General features: G+C 52.8%; 1 protein-coding gene across 3 annotated transcripts in view; it reads left to right on the plus strand.

Annotated features, from left to right (window-relative positions):
- Positions 1–18,863, plus strand: part of CPLX2 (complexin 2) — an 87,901-nt gene extending 69,038 nt beyond the window's left edge. Inside the window, exons 1-4 of one of the 3 annotated variants that reach the window (XM_004043038.5) lie at positions 6,226–6,500; positions 13,471–13,589; positions 13,727–13,902; positions 14,668–18,863. In XM_004043038.5, the coding sequence (XP_004043086.1) occupies positions 13,559–13,589; positions 13,727–13,902; positions 14,668–14,865 (405 nt within the window). In that variant the 5' untranslated portion in view covers positions 6,226–6,500; positions 13,471–13,558 and the 3' untranslated portion in view covers positions 14,866–18,863. Of the gene's footprint in view, positions 1–6,225; positions 6,501–6,570; positions 6,996–13,470; positions 13,590–13,726; positions 13,903–14,667 lie in introns of those variants that run through there. The other 2 variants (XM_004043040.5, XM_004043039.4) reach the window with 2 other exon arrangements.
- Positions 18,864–20,601: the final 1,738 nt, after the last annotated feature.

Consider the following 20,601-nt stretch of genomic DNA (forward strand, 5'->3'; position numbering starts at 1 on the left):
GCTTATTAACCTCTGTTGTCCATGTTCAACCAATATCCTTGCTTTAACAAAACAGCAATAATGTCCTTTTGAATTCATTTTTATCAACAAGCAAGATCTGTTTTGTGGGCCAGAGTGTGCTGGTTCTAAATGGAAAGTAGAAGTCATTTCCAGCTCACTTACTCCATAAATGCAGGGGTTCTGCCGACTGCCTCTGCACCAAGATGGAAAGAACATCTATCTTCACAAATGTAGGCGACACCATAGAGGCAGTCGTTCAAGGGACAAGGGAAAAAGCTTTCCATTCCAAAAGGAACAGGAAGGCTGGAAACTAAAAATTCCTCCTAGAACGGGAACAAAATCACACTCCAGGGTCACTTCCAACTTCACAATTCTTGACACTGAGATTCGTAGAATTTAAGATTCTAAAGTTGTGAGTGAATGTGTATAATTGGTTGATCTGAAGCTTCCATGAATCCTAAAATATTCTATGGCTCCACGATCCAGTTTTTCTGTAAGATGAGGGTCCAGGATCTTATGATTCTCTGACTCTATTGACCCAGGGCAAGGGTTTTTCAACCAGTCGATGTGTCAGAAACACCTGCGGAGCTGGGCAAAAGATGCAAATTCCTGGGCTTCCGTGTCAGAGATTTTGGTTTGTGCCATGTGGGATGAAGCACAAGAATCTGCAGTTTTTTAACAAGTCCCCCACTCCAGTGGTTCTGAGTAGGAGTGGGCTACTCTTTGACATATAGTGTTGTAGGGAGCCTATAATTCTGTGATTCTAAATGTGATTCTAAAATGGTCTTTTGCATGATTCTAGTATCCTGCAACTCTGTTATTCTATTTCCCTGTGGCTAAGGAGGATTCTAATGTGTAAAAATTGTCTTTCTGAGCATGGGTTTCACAGGTGGAGAGGAAAAGGGACCAAGCGTCCTGAGGGTGGACAGACACTCGGGGGGGGACCCTCTCGAGAGCATGGAAAGCAAACTTTGATGCTACACTGATTGTGCCTGGGCAAATCCAGAGCTGGGACTCAGAAATGAGGATGCTTGGCTGGGGTCATTGGCTGGCTCTAGAGAGAGGCCATCAGAGAAGAGTTCTTAATGGACGGGGATATCCAAACACATCTCAAAGAGTTGAAAGGACTGAGGTTGGAGGAGAGGAGACAGAAGTCATAAATGAGAGCTGGAAAAAGAACCAGAGGCAAGAGAGGAAAGATTTACTACCAAAATATTCTTCCTTTGATAGGATGGGGGCAAGGAGACTGCAGACTGATTTGCAGACATGAAAATGCAAGGTTTCAGGAAAGCACAGGATGAGGGGAGCTAACCATGTGGGGATATACAGGGCTACAGTGTGGGCTGGGAGACGACTGCTTTGACATGCTAATGAGTTCCTGAATCTGGGAGGGTGGGACGGGATGAAGGCTGGCAGAGGACCTCTGAGGAGCTGCTGGGCAGATGCTGGGCTGGGAGAGAGGCTCGGAGTTAGGGGCAGGGCTTTGGGATAGGGAGGGGCTCCCCCAGGGAATTTCCACATGGACTCCATGCACGACCAATGAGTCAGAGTTCATATGTTGAGCCTGGTACCCTCTTTCTGAGAAAAGTGAAGAATGAACCCAGGTATCATGGCTCCTGCCTGCAATCCCAGAGCTTTGGGAGGCTAAGACAGGATTGCTTGAGGCCAGGAGTTCAAGACTAGCCTGGGCAACATAGTGAGAACTTGTCTCCACAGAAAATAAAAAAATTAAAATCAGCAGGCTTGGTGGTGCACCCCTGTAGTCCCAGCTACTCAAGAGGCTGAGGTGGATCACTTGAGCTCACGACTTCAGGGCTGCAGTGAGCTATGACTGTACCACTGCACTCCAGCCTGGGCAACAGAGCAAGACCCTGTATCTAAAAAAATAAGATAAGAATGAAAGGTGCTGGGCTTCTGCAGCTTCCCAGGTGGGATAGAAGCCAGCAAGTTGGATTAATCAGGGTGCCTCTAGTGGGGGCAGAATAGACAAGGAGGGGTCAGTCACTATCTGTGACACATTTTGCCTGCATACCTGCCCAGTGGTAATGACACCCTCCTGGCTGCACACACACACCCTTACTGCCCTACACAATAGCAGTGACACATGTTCCAGCCCATTGTGGCACACTCATATCTGCAGCCTTACCACTGATGGTTACACAGGACTACACCATTTCATACTGATGGTAACACCCTATCACCTGGGGCATTCCTGGCTGACAGCAACACTCAGACATACACCAATATACAGAAATGGTGACACGTCCCCAGAGCCTTTGTGTCTGGCACAGTCTATGTAAATGGTGCCCTCTGTGGTTGTGCAGTACACAACCTGCACAGCTCTATGTGGTACTCTTGCCTTACAGCCAAATGCCCAGACAATGCCATTGACTTATTCTACTCTAATAACACCCCACGTAGGTCTATACCATCACACACCAACAACACGCTGACATAGGAGTCACATCCCATCAGGAGAGAAACACTACCACACACCGAGAGTCAGAGACTCACGCCTGCCCTGCCACACACTGATGATGACACACAGTGCCTGTGTCACTGCACATGAGTGCTGCCACTCTCCCACCTGCACAGTCCCACATTGCTGGGCACTCAAATACACCATTGCACACTTATGGGTTTGCCCTCACACCATGCCATTCCATGTTAAAGGAGGTACACTGGGACCCTCACAGTGATGGCACCCGGCCATTGTCAGTGACAAGAGGGAAGGCACTCATCAGATGAGCAAGGTGGCCTAGAGCCCTTCTCTGTGTACCACCCCCGCAGTTCTGTTTCCTCGGGCACATGGCCAACCTCCCAAACCAAGACCAACTCTGCCCCTCCAGGCTTAGGCTAGAATGACAGGATGTGAAGCCAGTGTCTGGAGCATTTGCATGTCTCCCTGCACCCACCAACGTAACTCCCAGCAAGCTCAGGACCAGCCAGCGAGCTCCAGATCAGAGCTGGTGCCTGGCATTTCCTAGACACCCCCTCACCTCCCACATGGCATCCAGGATGCCCTCTGGGCTGAGGCAATTGCAGGGAAGAAATGGGCTGACCTTTGGACAGGCACCTTACGCAAGCTCTCTCACTGATCACCACGTTTATGGTCTGTGACAGTTGTCATTCCTCACACATTGTTCCTCGATCCTCACACAAAGTACTAACATTAGCTCTCTTGATTGGCTTCCTACTGAACATTCAAGGCATATACATAACATCTTACAAATCTGTTCAAATCTGAACCCCTCCTCCTGCCCCCAGGGCTCATAAATAAAAGTGGAAATTCAGCTCCAGCCAGGATAAGTCACCTGAAGCAGAGCCACATCTATATTTTACCAGGTGACTCTTAGAAGCTGTCTACAGAGCAGGCTCGGCAAGAACCTGCGGCTGGGCCTGTTTGCACTCCCGCTGGATTAGAGATGCAGGAGATGAAGGAAATGCTGGCAACCCACATGACATGAGGACCCTGATCTGGGTGTGAATTCGTGGCAGGTTTTTTTTTTTTCTTTTAGTGAGAAACTGGAGAACAGGGAAGACTATAAATGCCAATGTAAAAAAAAATCTGCAGAGCAAAAGTTACATTTCCATAGGCTGTGGGATGTGTCAGGAGAGAAGCAGCCCCACGTGCTAGAAGGACCACAGAACTCAGTGTCAGGCAAGCCTGGTCTGGAACCCTGGCTCTGCCAAAGATTCATTTTATCTCCCTGGGCCTCAACTTTCCCATCTTGAACATAAGTGCTTGTGTAAATTAAATGAGAAAATGTAAATTATATAAAGCACCAAAGTTAACACCTGAGACATAATGAAAGCTCAAATATTCACTATTAGTAGTAGTATTTTAATCATTAGGAAAGACTTATGATATTCAGCAACTTTTTCAATAATAGTAGGGCCTTTGGGAAGCATGTCAAGGCTGGTAACACTGAATAGGGAGCAGGTACTCATCTCTTCGTCACCTTTAATGGCTAAAGTGTCATGATTTACCCCTTATTGTGCAACAAAATGAAGTCACCAAAACTTGGCTGAGCTGTCTTCCTATTCGCCAGTGAGATTTTCTGCAGTGAGACACAGTTCATGTCAGCTTAGGCAGTTTTTTATAGACTCAAAGATGCTTGGGTTCAAAGGGGGCTTTAGCCATCAGCTGGACCAGCCTCCCACACACCTGCCATCTTCCAGAGATAGAGAACCCATAACCCCACACAGGGCAGTCTATCCTATGGCTGGACAGCTCCTACGGAGAGCTGGTTCTTCCTCTCAGAGCTTCTGCCTGCTTCCTTTACCTTTCCCCCATTGCCCTAATTCTATCGCCAGCAATAGAAAAAGCAATAGTACTACTCTTCCGCTACAACAGTTATTCATCCATTCAAGCACTTCCTTAGCATCTACTTTGCCAGGCACGTTACTAAGCGGGGGAATTATAAATTAAGCAGGAATTGCCAGCCCTTCAAGGGTTAATGCCCCCTCAGCGTTCTTTCTTCCAGGTGAAAGATCCTCAGATCCTTCAACCTGCCCTCACTTGACCTGATTTCCAGGTGCCCACTGCCAAACTAGCCCCTTCTCGAGCTTGACATACTCACGTTTGTCAAAGTCCATCTTAAAGTGTGGTGTCCATAACTGAGCTCAGTATTTTCCTTAAGCCTCAACTAGATTTGTAGCCCAGCTCAGTTGATGTCCATGTCAAAAAGCAATACCAGTTGTGGAAAAACTCCCACTGTAACCAGAGTGCTGCCAGCCAGGTCCCATTTACTGAGAATATTCTTGAAGCACATGAAGAAAGAGGGGACGGGGAGGACTGTGCACTTGAAATGACATGATGTCAGATCTCCCTGCCCAGAATTCCCCTCAGGCATTAGTGGAAAGTCTAAGTCACTCTAATCAAAGAGCCTCCCTGCCACTGCCATCCCCCTCTTAGTATCTGCCCTAGGAAAGGGAAGAAAAATAAAGAATAAGCATTCTATGCTGATGGCCCAACACAGTGCTAAACATGGAACTCAGCCCTAAAGGAGGGGCCTTCCTTACACAAGCCTGTAAGGGGAGAACAGACATAGACTTCAGAAGGTGATTCTCCAGGTGATGAGGATGGGTTCACCAATGGCCTCTGACTTGTGGGGGGTCTCCTGCTTTAAGGCCTCTGCTGTAATCGTGTGTGAAGGGATAAGTTCCCCCTCATTGGAACAAAATCACATTTCTGCAGCTCTTGTTGCCCCTTCCTTGGAAGGAAGCCATCCCCTTAGAAGGAGAAGCTATCTCCACTCTGACATACCCTGATGGATGTGAAACTCCTGCAGATCTTTCACAGGCCTTGTGCAAGGCCCCTCCTCTCCGAAGCCATTTTCCTACACATCGGGCTGGAGCAATTGGGAGCCGAAAGATGGCAGGCAGAATAAAAAGGCTCATTAGGAGAGAGTAATAAAACAAAACAAAAAAAAATGAGTGCAAGGGGAAGAGGAAAGGCTGGGGGTGGGAGCAGATACTGTCCTGCCTCTTGGAAGTCCTTTTACTTTCTTGGGCATAGGAGGAAAAGAAATGGCCTTCTAGAATAAATTTTGCCAGAGGAGTCCTTATTCTTCACAGGATATCAGATCTCAAAGGGATTGGCGAGTGGCTTGCCTAAGGTCCACTGCAGTTTTGCATCAGTCTTCTCTTTCTGGGTGCACAGTGGAGGTTCCTGACCCACTGCGAGGGGTCTTGCCCACACGCTCCATCAGTGTTTCCTGAGTGCTCCTGTGGCTGGACACTGTGCTGGGGGGCTGCAAAGATGACCCGGCCAAGGTCCAGTCCTGGAGCTGCTCACAGGCAAGAGGCAAACCAACAGGTGGAACGGGGGTCGCTGAGGCAAGGGCTTGTCTGGGAGTGACAGGAGCCCCAAGAAGTGCAACCACTCTGCCTGGAGAAACCAAGGAGGGCTTTCCCAAGGAGGTGAACTTTGAGCTTTGCTTTAAAGAACCCTTCCTCCACCCCTTGCCCCCACCACTCCTCAGGAGCAGCAAGCTTGTGGGCCTGGAGCTGTGGCCAGGATGTCTGGTTGCAGGGAGACGGCAGGGGCGTCTGCGAGGGGGAGGAGAACAGTGTAAGGTGGAGGAGAGAGGGGAGGGGAGCGAGAAAAGAGGGGGAGGAATGGAGGGAGAAGGAGACGGGAGGGAGGGAGAGAGGGAGAGGAGGAGGGGACGGGGGAAGGGAGGGAGAGAAAGAGAGAGAGAGGAGAGAGAGAGAGAGAGAGAGAGAGAGAGAGAGAGAGAGAGAGAGAGAGAGAGAGAGAGAGAGAGAGAGAGAGATTTGAATTTCCCATCTGGAAGGGGAGCGGTAGAACGTCAGGGCCCGGCTGAGGGGCGTGATTGGAGGGCGCCTTCGGCAGCCGCCCGCGGCAGAAGCCGCGGCCCCAGCTCGCCTGGCGGAGTTGCACGCGGCGGCGGGAGCTGGAATAGCAGAAGGAACCACCTCGTGGAGTCGGGCCGGAGCCCTGCAGTGGCTCAGACGGTTGCAGGGACCGCCAGGTCGGTGCTGGCCGAGGGCCGGGAGGGCGGAGCTGGGCTGTGGGCAACAGGGTCCCGGCTCTCACCTCGAGGCCTTGGGGCAGCTCGGGAAGCTGGGGAGCACGGCTTTCGGGGGGGACAGCTCCCCAAGGCTGCCTGGGCGCCGGATGGGGACTGAGAGGCGGTAGAGGGGACACTCCCGGGTGCGCTCTCCGTGGTGCTGAAAGGACAGCTCCTTGCGAGGGGCCGCGAGCAGGCAGCGAGCTGCGAACTAAGAGGAAGCGTGGGCCCTAGCCGGAGACTCAGGGCAGAGCCCGAACGGCCGGGGTCCCGGAGCCAGGACCGCCCCGGCTGCGGCGGAGACTCAAGTCTGAACCCAGAGAACAACTTTGAGCTCGCGGGAGTGGGGGACGTCGATCTAAGCTACTTCTAGCTGTGCTTAACCCGAAGCCCGCCGGAGCACGCTTCGCCCCGGAGGAGGGAGTCGCCCCCAGGGGTACAGTTCGCGCTCCCGGAGTGAGTCAGAGGGCGGCGGCAGGGGGGCGGACAGACCGCAGGTGGAGGGGAGGAGAACGTAGACGTCGACAGGGGATGGGGGACCAAGGGGACTATTTGTCCCTTTCCGGGAGGAGCCGCCGCTTGGGCAGCGCACGCCCGCCGCCTGGAGTCTTCGGGAACGACCCCTTCTGTGCTCTCGTTCTCGTCGGCCTCAATCTGCCTCCTTCCCCAGCAAAGTTTGAAACCGGGCCGGGTCTTGGGGTTGGAGCTATGTGTGTTGGGGGAAGGGGCGCTCTCCGTGGCCCACCGGGAGATCCAGGACAGAGCTGCTGGGGGTGTGGGTCTCCGCGGGGGTCCGGGAGAGGGGCGCCGGGGTTCCTGTCCTCTCTTCTGGCCGGGAAACGGGAACCCCCGGCCACTTCCGCTTTTCAGCCGGAGTCGGCTCCCTACCTCCTCCCATCCTCCGCTGCCCCTCCCCTCCCCCATGCGTCTCCCATCCCGGGCCGCGGGGTGGGGACGGGGCGGGGGGAGGGGGTGGAGTGACATCCCCTGTCTCTGCCACTGCCTTTGGCGTAGTCCCCTGCCAGAAGCAAATGAGTGTTGAATTGAGTTGCGGTGAATATAGCCCAGACTTGAATCATAAAAACAGAAAAACAGCCATAAGGACAACCACTGCAGGTAACCGAGTCAGCCTGTCAGATGGCGGGGCCCAGTCCCGAAAACCTCCAGGGGCTCAGATGGTCGAGTCTGAGTCGGTGCTTGGGCTGGGACGGGCTTGGAGGGAGTCGGAGAGGGGAAGGAAGCTGAAGACGCGCCCTGGGTCCCCGGCGCACTGAAGGTACGGAAACCTGGTGCTACGACGGCATCCCTCGCCACCCCCGGCCTCCCCTCCCCCAGCGCAGCATCCCCCACCCACCCCCACTCCCACCCCCAACCCCCACTCCCACCCACCCCCACCCTCACCCCCCTTCCCGCGCAGGGATAGACCAAGGCTTCCCGCAGAATCGCTAAGGAGCGCCTCCTGGCGGCCTGGCCCAAATCCTCAACTGCCGGCAACCTGCTGGACCTCAGCACTCCCGCAGGCATATGGCAAAACATACACACACATACCCTGCACACACGCACGCACGCACACGATGTCTAAGTCCAGAGTTGCACACACGGGGTCATACTTTCAACGCACACACCCTCATGCACTCGTTGACACGTTAAATTCAACCCGGCACACACGTCCTCAGGATCTACCATGTACCAGGACATGTAGCCGATTCTGGGGACAGGAGAAATGAAACAAGATACTGGTCCTGTCCTAAGAGGGGCTCAGAGTAACCAGGAAGGGCAAGACAAAGAAAGACAAACAGACAAAGAGAGCATGTACTGGAGGCAGGCAATACTGCCCCAGAAAGTGCCACAGGTCTCCAAAGGGGAAGATGCCCTCACATCTTGCCAAGGAGATCCGTGAAATTGAATGGAGGGAGTGCTGTTTGAGAGGGATCTTCGGAAATCAATGCTGCTGATGATGATAATGATGACTGCGATGATGTTAGATAATATGTACCTACTTTGTGCCAACACTGGGTTGAGCACTTTATTTGCATCACCTCATTCAATGCTCACTACAAGCCTTGGGAATAGGTGTTGTTGTCTCCATTTCATAGATGAGAAAACACTGAGTCATTTGCTCAAGGTTACTTAGTAAGTGATGGAGCCAGGATTTGAACTGGCAGAGATGAGGGTAAGAGGTTCCAAGGCTGTGGGAATAGCATGCACAAATGCCCAGGCATTCTCAGAAAGATTATCTGTTGGGAAATAATACGTGCTAAGCAGAGCCCTGTGCAAGAGGTGGCACACGAGCAGCAAGGAAGACGGGTGCTAGACTGTGCAGGCCTTGAAGGTCAGCACAAGGACTCGTATCAGTTTAACAAGGCCATGGGGAGCCATTGCAGGGTGTGTATGCATGAGCAAATCTGCCCTTTAGGAAGATTAATTGGACGGCCATGTGGAGGCTGGATGAGAGCTGAGGGAGAGACAGTTAGAGGTTATGGATAAATCCAGAATCTCTAGGTCCTGAACCAAGGCATTAGCAGCAGTCAGAGAGTGGAGGGTGGGGATGTAGGCAGCATTGCAAAGCTATAGCGTCTGGACTTCTCCCTGGAATTCTCCCTCGGCACCCCCATCCCAATCTTAACTCACCAATTCCTTGCATGATCTGTTATCCAGCTTCTACCTCCCCAGCCCAACTGAATGCTGTGAGACCACTGCTGGGACTCCCTTGTTCCCTGCCACAGCCCCAGCACCCAGAACAGTGTCTGGCAGAAAGTAGGTACTCAAGGAATATTTGTAGTATGAGCAACTGAGTGAATGAATGAATGAATGAATGAGGAATTTGCTGTCTCTAGAGTTTTCAGTTGAGGTGATTGGGACAAGGCATGCTAGAGAAAAAGATGGGTGTGTGGGGAAAGCCAGGATGAGACTGATCTTTGGACAGATAGAATTTGAGATTATCCATGTGACAACATCCAGCACAGAGTTAAATGTGCAGGTTTGGGGGAGGGGAGGCAGAGAGAGGGAGGTATCTGTGGCTAAAGAAGTGCACTAAACCAATAGGGGTGGACGAGATTCCCAAGGGAGACAGAGGGGCAGGAGAGGCAGGAGGGGAGAGTTTGTTTGGAGAACATCTTCACTTTAAAGGAAAGGAAAGGAGTCAGCAAAGAAGAGAGAGAAGACCTATCTGAGAAGTAGGATGAAGACCACAAGAGTGCTGTGTCATGGAATTCAGGAGGAGATTCCAGAAAGCTGGAAAAGGTGGGGGGAGGGAGTCAGCAGCAGCATGTGATTCAGCAGAGGGATGGAGGAGGATGACGGCCATGAAGACCCTCTTGAATCTGGCAATGGGAAAGCCTCTGGCGACTGATTACCGCAGTTTCAGGGCTCCTGCAGAGGCAGCAGAGCTCTGGTCTCACAGAGAGGTAGGGCTTGACTGGGAGGTGAAGATGTGGAGATACCATGTGGAGATCACTTCGTCACAAAGTGAGAGGGGTGGGATTAAGGGAAACGCAGAATTTAGGGAAGGAGTTAGAGAAGGGAGGGAATAAAAGCAACATACGGAGAGGGATGGAAGATGTGAGGAAGAGGGAGTGGTGAGGTACAAAGAGAGGGAATCCAGGGCACAGGTAGATGAATTGGCTTCAGCCAGGAGAGGGCTTCTTCCTCAGGAGCTAGAAGGAGGGGAGGTTACAGGAGCTCCCACTCACTGACATTAATTGTTTTGATTATTACAACCATTTACTGAGCACCCAGCACGTGCAAACACATCCCATAGAGTATTTCTAAAATTTCAAAGTGGCATTATAATTCTCATTTTATAGAGAAGATCAAGTATCGATGAGGTTAGGTCAATTACTCACTATTGCACAGCTTAAAAAGTGGCAGATTCAAGATCTGAGTCAGGCATGCCTAACCTCAGAGCTCAGACCCCTTATACTTTCACCCATGAAGTGGAGGGAAAGTCACCTGCTGAGAGGGAAGAGGCAGTAGTAGTTTGGGCCTTAAGAAAAGGAGAATTGGTTGGGAGAGTGTAGACAGAGTGAACAGGAGACTGCTTAACAGCTCAGAGGTCCATGCTGGGATCGGGCAGCAGGATTTTTGGGCAGACTCGGGAATTTCAGATAAAGAATCCCAGCAGGCTGAAGAAGAGCTACTTAGAGTCACAGGGATGTAAGCACTGAGAAGACTCAGTGGTGAGTAGAGGTACTTTGCAAACTGGGGGAGGGGTGGCAGTGGTAAACAATGTCCGATGAATGCATGCTGGCAAGCAGAGGTGGCTGGAGAAGGTGATAGTTTGGTGATACAGAAATGGCATGTTAAGTTTGAGGGGTGCCCACAGGCATCCAGGAAAGGGTATCCAGGAGAAGGTAAATGTGTTTTTTTACTTATTTATTGCTTATTTTCCTACGCATGTGTGCATATACCCCCACACTCACATACACACATACATACCTCAGAATGTAATCTGCATGAGGGCAAGGCTTTGTCTGTCCTGTTTCCTGTAAATCCCCAGTGCCTAACACATTGACTGGCATATAGTAGGTGCTCAATTAATACTTGCTGGATGAGTGAATATAGAGGTCTAGGTGTCATCAGTGTCAGTGGTCATTAAAACCCCTAGAATGGATGAGTTCTCCCAGGGAAAGATTAGAAAGTAAAAAGAGGCAGGGGCTGAGGTCAGAGTTATGGGGAAGAGACAGGAGGAAGAAGAGGAGTCAGAAAAGGCAAAGGAAGAGAAGAAAAGAGGAGAGGAGAGGAAACAGTAAGGGGAAGCAGGGATAGGAAAGAACTGAGTCACAGAACCAAGAGAGAAGGAGGTTTGAGGGTACAGTGGGGTTGTCAGCAGTTCAAATGCTGCAGACTGCTTCAACAGAGGCATGGGAGAAAGGGCCTGGAAGACCATCTGATCCAGGAGAGAGACGTGTCAGAATCACCCAGCAAGTTAGGGATGAGGCTGCAACTAAAGCCCGGGTGCCCTGCCTACCAATTTGGAACATCTCAAATTAGAGCCCTGCATCTCCCACTGCCACCTGGTAATTCCTTGAGCTCTATGTAAACACAGAGTAGGAACCCAAGAGTTTCTGAAATCACTTGATTATTAAATTGTTCATTTCCTGTTCTTAGAAATGAAGTTTTTTCACAATGTATTAAATCGAACGAAAACATCTTGACTGAGCTGAGCAACCTTCAAACTCAGAATTCGGGGTTAGGAGGGTGGGTTCTCTTGCATTTCTGAGAAAGCATGGAAAGCCTGTTCCTTTTTGGCTTGTTCCACAAATATGTAGTTGGCAACGGCTGACATTTTATGAGTTCCTGCAACACCCCAGGCACTTGACCGGTATCATTCATTCTCCTTCAAACGTCCATTCAAGGGCAACCTTAATACTCCCCCATTTTGCAGGGAGCAAACTGAAGCTTGCCCAGGGACCCCCAGCCAGTAAGTATAGCTGCCTGGATTTTGAACCAGGTGTGTCTGATGCCAAAGCCCCTGGGCTGTTTTGTGTTTTGCTTCTTTTTTTTTTTTTTTTTTTTTCCTACACATCATGACTTTCTCTTCCCAAAACAACCTATCAGATGAGATGGTCTGATCACGTAGATAAGCTCTTGGGCCCCATATCATGAAATAATCTCAGTCTACCGATATGACTTCTCATCTTGAGAGAAATGAAGAAAATATATCAAAGAACAACCAGTGACCCTGAACTCAGCCAGGCTGCAATATCCAGCCTTGAACCCAACAAGGTTGCAACATCTGCCACCCTTTCCCAGGAACCCTTTTTCTTCCTTGCAAGGCTGTGTGGGACAAAAGGCCTTGGGGAGCAGGCCTGGCCTCAGCTTACCATGAAGCTACTTCACACTTTGGATAGCTCACGGATGTCCCCTCTACACTTGAAAAGAGATCTGTGTCTGTTAAAGAACAGTGGAACTGAATGGTTAAAATACAAAGAAAATCTCAAGTTAGAGCACTAGGGTTCAGCTTCTCAGGGATGTAGGGGGAAGATGGTAAGCAGGCCAAGGGGGAAGGCTCTTCCTCCCCCACCACCTCCACTGGAAGGGTTCCACTTTTACATATTTTGCATATTGAGAATCCCATTAAGATTTTATTTGGAGAACCCTTCTGAGGCAAAAACATAATAAAAAATATAATAAAAACTGAAAGTCGGTGATTTAGGAAGAGGAGTAGGGTGCTAATGTCTGCCGAGTGCCTGCAAGGCCCGTGCTAGGTAGTTTAAAAGCCCTAAGCCCCCAGAAGATTATAATGTCTCCAACACTCCCACGTGAAATTCAAAATAAAAATCGATATTAAGCTATAAAACATAAAAATTACATGTACATTACAATAAAAATAACGTATTTTCCATTTGTCTAATTTCAAAAGTCAGGATCTGTTTATCCAAGCTGGCTGTTCTCATTTGCTCAGCTGCCTCCGATTGGCTGGGGCAGTAACACCGGCTGGTCTTTTGATGGGCTGATCCAGTGGCCCAGGCTGGGCCCCCTCCAATCTCCGCCGGAGCCGGGGAAAGGTGGCATTGCCATTTCTCTCTTAGAGAGGAGGAAACTGGGGACTCGAGCAGGTTAGGGCCTTGCTGAAGGTCCCATGGCAAATAAGGAAATGACGGTGGCGTTGGAAACCAGATCTGCCTGACTCCAAGTTCCAGGCTCTTTCCAATGCTCCTGGCTTCAATCAAATCTGAACAATAGGGTCAGGATGAAGGCTTTAAAATAGGGACTAAACCGCTTTCAAAAAGCTATTTGGCAGCACCTACGTGTCTGCCCAGTAAATCGCTCTCTTCCGTCTCCTTTTTCCTCCAGCAGGGCATTGGGTCTTGACCTCAGAGCGATGGGTGCCTGGTGTCTGAACCAGGGTGAGGCTGCTGTCTGTCTAGCTCCCCCGCCCTGCCTGTGCAGAGGCCTCTCCCATCTGACTCCCAATTCTCTTCTGCAGGTTGTCACATCTCCCCAAGCCAGGCCAGCCAGGAGCGCTGCATGCAAATTCTGCCGTGGGCTAGGGCACGCTAACCAGAGCCGGCGGCATGGACTTCGTCATGAAGCAGGCCCTTGGAGGTGAGGTCCAGCGCCCCTCCGCGTGTCCTCAGCCGGTACCACCCTTGTGGGAGGTGGCCTCGGCCCGCCCGGCCCCTCTCTCCCCAGCCCTGACCCCTAGCTGACCCCGCCCTCTCCTTCCCACCCCTTCCTCGTAGGGGCCACAAAGGACATGGGGAAGATGCTGGGGGGAGAGGAGGAGAAGGACCCCGACGCGCAGAAAAAGGAGGAGGAGCGGCAGGAGGCGCTGCGGCAGCAGGAGGAGGAGCGTAAGGCCAAGCACGCGCGCATGGAGGCGGAGCGGGAGAAGGTCCGGCAGCAGATCCGAGATAAGGTCAGCTCCGCCCGCCCGCCCTGGGGAGGGCCACAAGCGGGTAAAACCGGTCCAGCTAAAGCCCCTGCTGGGGCTCCCCTGGATCCCAGCTCTCACCTTCGCCCTAGTTCTCTCTGAGCCTCACTCTTCTCATCAGCAAAATGGGTATCACAAGGACACCTCCCTCAAGGGATCCTTTTGGGGATTAAGTAAGAGAATGCGCGTAGTAGGTACTCCAAGAGGGTGGACCCTACGGTCCACCATTTCGTACTGCAGATCTTTGGGACCAAAAATGAGTGCAGTTCTGAATTTGGGAATGTTCGAAAAATACCACAGTGTCCTAAGCACTTTGTGCTGTCAGGTGTCACTCCCAGCGGGTCTGGGGCTGCCACCCTACTCCAGACAGTCCAGTGCATGTCTGTCAGTGCGGCGCAATAAATAAAGGCTAGAAGTAGTCTTCTATTGGTTCAAGTCAGATTCGTCACCAAAATTTGGCTCAAAATATATGAGCAAACGCCATGTGTTCAGATCTTTGGGGGTTTCAACACAGCAGGAAGTTCTGATGGGCAGGTGTTAATTTTAAAGGAAACCCCACGTATCGTCTCTCCCACTGAGGACCAGGCACCATCCTACAGGGAAGACACCCTTATCCCCACTTTACTAATGACAGGACTGAGGCTTGGGAAGTACTCCTGGCCACCTCAGCCAGTGCTGCATGATCATGAGACTCCCACTGTCTCCTTGCCCACCCCGCTTCATGCTCTTCTCTGCCCTCCCCCTCCCCAGTATGGGCTGAAGAAGAAGGAGGAGAAGGAAGCAGAGGAGAAAGCAGCCCTGGAGCAGCCCTGCGAGGGGAGCCTGACCCGGCCCAAGAAGGCCATCCCTGCGGGCTGCGGGGACGAGGAGGAGGAGGAAGAGGAGAGCATCCTGGACACGGTGCTCAAATACCTGCCCGGGCCGCTGCAGGACATGTTCAAGAAGTAACCAGGCCTCCTGCCCCAGCCCACTCCACCTGTTACTACTTCTTTTTGGTTCTTTCTTTTCTTTTTATTAGGTTAAGTCTCAATTCTGAAGGGGAAAACCTCAGTTGGCCTCTGCCCCCCTTCCCTGGCCAGGGGCTTCTCCCCCTCAGCTCTCCCTCACACCTCCCTTCATCCCAGGGTATCCACCTGCACCCCACTCCCAAGTAGCTTGAAAAAGGGAGGACAGTCTTTCCCCAGCAGGGGTCAGGGGGGCCCCCTCAGGAAGCCTAAGGTCGTGCTAGTGTGGTGACCCCCATACATTCCTCCCTGCTCCCCACTGCCAGGAGGACCACTGTCCCCAGCCAGCCAAAGTAATGACACATTCCAGCCCTGCGCAGCATGCTGACCTTTGGCCTCTAACCCTCAGTGGGCCCCCAGGTCAGGGCAGGAGCACTGAGTGGCCTGGCTCTGAGGAAGGGAGTCAGGGGAAGCCTGTCCCGGGAAGGCCCAGACTGAGAGGCCCCGGGTCTGGCCAGGCTGGGATCTGGGCGGGAGGCTGGGGCTCTTCTTCTTCCATCTCCTCGGTGACACCCAGCCCAGGGGCACCTGGAGAGACATGGCCCCTGCCAAGCTGGTCCCTTCAAATGGATCCTTTGTGGACTTTAGCTCATTTGTGGAGGAACCCCGGGTAGGGAAGCCCCTTGTTCCTCACCCCCACCCTACTTAGGTCCTGGGCCCCCACTGCCAGGCTGGGCCCAGCTTGCTCAGTCAAGGGGCTGCCCAGGCCCCCAGAAAACACTTGGAGCCATCGGGTAGCGATGGTCTATGCCATGGGGAACACCCCCATTGGTGTGGCCAAGCTGCCCCCATTCCTATCCACCCCTCTCCCCACCCCGTCCTGTCCATGCGCTTCCAGGGCCCCACGGTCCCCAGGAGGAAGGACCCTTCCTGGCCAAAGCCCCAAGGCTTTGGTGAGAAGCCAATTCCCACTTGACAGAAGGTGTCCATCCATTCATCTAATTGGCCAAGGACAAACTCTCCTCTGGGACGTCTGGGACTGGCATTTGTCCGCCACTCAAATTATCAAAGCTTTCTGCTCAGTCAGTTGTGTGGGGATGGTGAGGAAAGAGGGGTCACATGAGGGAGGAAACTGTATCCATGCATGCATGATAGTGCGTGGCAGAGACTGCAACAGAGATTGTGTGTTCAGAGATCATATGCATATGTGTAGGGCTGGAGCATGTGTGTGTCTTGAGATTGTGTGTGTTGCAGTCGTCATATCTATGTGTTACAGATTGTGTGTGTTGCAGTCGTCATATCTATGTGTTACAGACTGTGTATGTTAGCCTTGTGTATGTGTGCTTGATTGAGGTGGTGTATTTGGGTTGAAATTGTGTCATATGTGTGTGCTATCCATCTCGTGTTTAGAGGCTGTATATGTTAGCTTGTGTAAGAATGTGTTTTCAGAACGGCGTGTGTATTGGGAGTGATGGGTATGTGTTAGGTGTTGCAGAAGCGTGTGTTTGAGAGAATTCAGAGACATTTGAAGGCTGCTGTGTGCATGTTTGGGGGTCTGAAAAGACAGTTGTGTGCATGGATGTGTGCTTGGGGAGAAAGAACGTGGGTAAGATGTCCCTTCCCAGCCCTGAGACCACTGGTCACAGTTGGCCACCTCTAACGGGAGACCTTGTCCTTGGCCTAGAGTCCTCCCACCCTTGGGGGGTTCCTGCCTGAGGTCCTCAGAATCCCACTGCAGTGGACCCAGGCAGTGCCCCAGGAAGCCATGCTGGGCCCCCGCCAGGGCCTATCCCAAAAGCAGGGGCCAGGGAGGGGGCGACTTGCCTGCCCCTGAAGCCCTTGTTCCCATTGGCCCGTTTGCATTCTGCAGGTTTTCCATTTTAGTGGATTCTGCTTTTATTTCAGAGACAGACATGTGTCTTCTCTGTCCGTTTCCAATAGGTAAAGCCATATCAGTTAGACTGCAATACTTTAAACACGAGACAAAACAATCCATATGTTTAGGGAACCAGAAAAGTCCCCTGGTCTGTCCCTTCTTTGGGGAGCAGGGCCTTGACAGCTCCAGCTCCCTTGACCTACCTTCCTCCCCGCACCCCGCCCCCACCTTGTGCCCATGTGTCCAGCCCCCTGGACACAGGGGGCCTGTGTCTGTGTCTGTGCCTGTGTCTGTGATGGCGAGCCGCCTCGCACCCCTGTTGTCTGCTTGTCTCTTTGTGTCTGTTATCCTGGGCAGGATGGTCATTCTCAAGAACCCTGGGGTCCTGGGCCAGAGTCAGGCAGGGCCCAGTCCAGGGGCCCCAGGCCTCCCCAGTCCCAGTGTGTGAGCCCCACTTGGACACAAGTGTTCAGAGAGGTCCCCCTCTGCCACTTGACAGGGACCTTCAAACCTCGACGGTGATGCCAGGACACAGAGAGTACCAGATAGGTAGCAGAGACCAAGGCGCAGGGTGCTTCAGATGAGCAAGAGAACCCAGTCGAACCAGATACCCCAGGTGGGCCGGAGGGACCCCAGACCCTCAGAGGGCTGCCCTGGTGTTCTCCACAGTGCAGTCCCTCTGTATTCCCAGAGTGGGATCGGGGCTTTCAGCCCCACCCTGATGCCTGCCCTCCAGGATGGCTGGTTTAGTCTGGGTCCATGTCCCAGACCCCTCTATTCTGCTCCGGGACAGCAGGACTTCAGGTCTTCCTGGGGGTGGGTATAGGAGAAAATTTCTGCCTGGCACACACCTGGCTCCAGCCACTGCCAAGTGATCACTCTTAGGCCCAGGAGAACACAATGACTATCATTACTGATGCAGACCTGGCTGTGGAGAGCAGCTAATGTGTGGCCCAGAGAGCCTGTCTGTGTGGAGCACGTAGTGCACAGAATACGTGAGAGTTGCTCTGGCAGGGGCGGCATCCTCACAGGATCGCCTGGGAGGTGAGGTGTGTGTGACCCACTGGATGGGAGGGGAATGAGTGTGCACATACATATAAATGGGGCAGTGTGCATGCAACACATTAGGGGAGGAGTGGCCCCAGAATTCAGCACGCACACAACACACAAGGGAGAGAACCCCCAGATAAGAAAATAGGAAGGAGCAATCATTTGTAGACGGGTGAAAAAAGAATGAGGTTCAAGGAAGCGTGCACCAGGTGAGGTGAGCGTGTGTGCTCTCAGGGAAGGGCCCAGGCTCCCATGCCTGGGAGGAGCTGCCAGAGAGAAGCAAAAAGGTGGCTGTGGATCGCCCTGGGCTGGGCACCAGTGACAGGTCAGGATCTCCAAACATGGACGTCCTCCCCTCCAAATCCAGAAGCTCCCAGAAGGTGTCCTTAACTGCAAAGCTGTACAGGGTACTCCTCCAGATGGAATCAGGAAGTCGAGACGCCATCCCAGGTGTGTGTAAGAGAGAGAGAGAGAACAGGGAGGATACAGAAGTATTGCAGCCCAGAGCCCCTATCAGGGGGACAGCTGGTGGGCAAAGCAGCCACCCCACAGCCTTGTGGCTAGAGTACAGTGGGGTGGACCCCCCAGCCCCAATAGCCCTAGTACCCAGCTGGCAGGTTGCCCACCCCTGCTGTCCACCTGCTCCATCCTCTAGGGTTCCACAGGCCCCTGACCGCACAGGGAGGCTGGGGCCAGCCTGGGCTCCCAGGCCTGAGGATATGCCTCCCACCAAATGTCCCCTGCTCCAGTCCCACTCCTGTCGCCCCACACTCTGCACTGGGGAGAAAACGGGAGGTGCTCGTGCTGGCCCCGGGTGGGAGCGGGGAGTCCTGGTGAGACCCCAGTGAGATGGACCATCCTGCCCGCGTGGGGGATCCCCTTTCCCACATTCGTGCTGTGTCATTGTTGCTCTGCTTCCTTTCAATGTGTCAGTGCCTGGGGGGAGGGGAGGAGCACCCCCTCAGCCCCCCTGAACCTGACCAAAAGCCATGGCTGTTGCTCCCCCCTTTGTATGATGCAAATGCTGAAATGTACAAAATCAACCATGACAACAAAGAAAAAGACCTTGTCCAGCAGCTCTCTGTCTGTGCTCTTCTGTCCATCGGCACCACCAGAGACAAACAGGGGCACCGACTCACCAGGGAGGAGGCAACCCACAAAGCTCGAGGCCCCAGAAAATCTTCAATTTTACCCTGGCTTCTGGCCAGGACACCATGGAGATGACTCCAGAAATCAACTGCAGCCAGAGTTGGGACTGGGCTTGGGGTTCCAGGATCACTCTGCTTTCCTGCCTTCCAGAATCAATTCTTCAGCCCCAGGGGCTGAGTGGTCCCCATGGACCACCCCCCCACCCCCCGCACACACACACCATCTCTGATACCCCTTCCCCCGAGCCCCTCAGGGTGCCGCTTCCTGAGAATGCTGTCAAGTCGCACGGTGGGCAGCAACCTGTCCTCATTCATTCCCCAGACACTGAGGGAGACCTACTCCCCACGGGCCACGTGCAGAAGCCTGGGGTCCCAAAGAAAGGACACCACTCAGCATTCCTCCCGGACACAGGCACTTCCCAGGCCTTGGTGAGGAGTCAGAACTGTTCTGGAACCCCCTCCACCCTTACCCTCACCCTAATACCCTGCCTTAGTTAGGTCCCAATCCTCTCAGCTTGGCTGGGCCCTTCCCATGGCCACGCGATGGTCTCCCAGCCCCCACCCCTCTCCTTCCATGCACCCTCTTCTGCCACCCTGTGCCTGCCTCCAAGGCGCATCCAAAATGCAGACTTCACCATGTCACTCCCTGCCCAGAGCCCTCTAAAGGCCTACAGGAAGGCGCCTGCCTATAGGATAACATCCAGATTGTCCAAATGGCCCTGTGTGATGTGGCCTCAACCTACTGATCAGACCCACACCCACCTCTGTGCTCCAAGTGCCCCAGTCCCCATCTATACCATCTTCTTGGTGTTTGCATGTTCTGCCCCCGGTGCCTGAGATGAATGGTGCCCTTACTCTCCTTGGTGCTCTAAGGAGCTTGGAGCTCCCTCAAGCTCCAGCTCAAACATCACTTCCTCTGCGAAGCCCACTCTGATCCAGCCCCTGTCTCCCTGACCGGAGCGGAGGCTGTTGTGCTCACAGCCACAGAGCATCACGTCTGAGTGTTCAGACAGTGCTGGGTGTGCTTACGGCTCTGTCACCCAGCAGAGTGATCTAGAGTAAGCCACTTAACCCTTCTGAGTGTTTGCTCGCAAGTGAAATGGGATGATAAGCATTGCTCCGATCTCCGCGCTTGTTGTGAAGAGTAAATGGGGTCCTGCACATGCTTCGAGCACCACACGCCAAGCATTCAGTGAATGGAGCTTTGCAAATTCTGTTGAAAGAGATGTTGCTGCACCTGTCTCCCTCACTAACTTGGGAGCTTTATGAGGGCAGGGCTGGCCTGTGCTCTGATCCCTCTGCAACACCCAGCATAGGGTCTGGCCCACAGTGTGTTGCCAGGGAGCCCAATGCTGATTCAGGGCCCAAGATATCAATCTCTGCACCATCTACTTGGTAGCCACAGTCACTCTTCTTTTGGCTCTTTGTACTTACTAGGAAATGTGGGGAGGGGTGCAGACCCTGATCCCCCACCTTCTATGTCCTGACATCACCTGCTCTCCCAGATCCGCCCATACCCCTGGGTTAGTGCACTGTGGGTAGCAGGGCCCCTGGACTCTCTGAGTCAGAGGGAGCTCAGTGTGCAATGGGAGGCCGTGCTAGTGATCGATGGCTACATAACAAATTATTACAAACTCAGCAGCTTAAAACAACACATGTGTGTTAT

This window comes from Gorilla gorilla, chromosome 4 (genome assembly GCF_029281585.2).
Source record: "Gorilla gorilla gorilla isolate KB3781 chromosome 4, NHGRI_mGorGor1-v2.1_pri, whole genome shotgun sequence".
Classification (NCBI taxonomy): domain Eukaryota; kingdom Metazoa; phylum Chordata; class Mammalia; order Primates; family Hominidae; genus Gorilla; species Gorilla gorilla.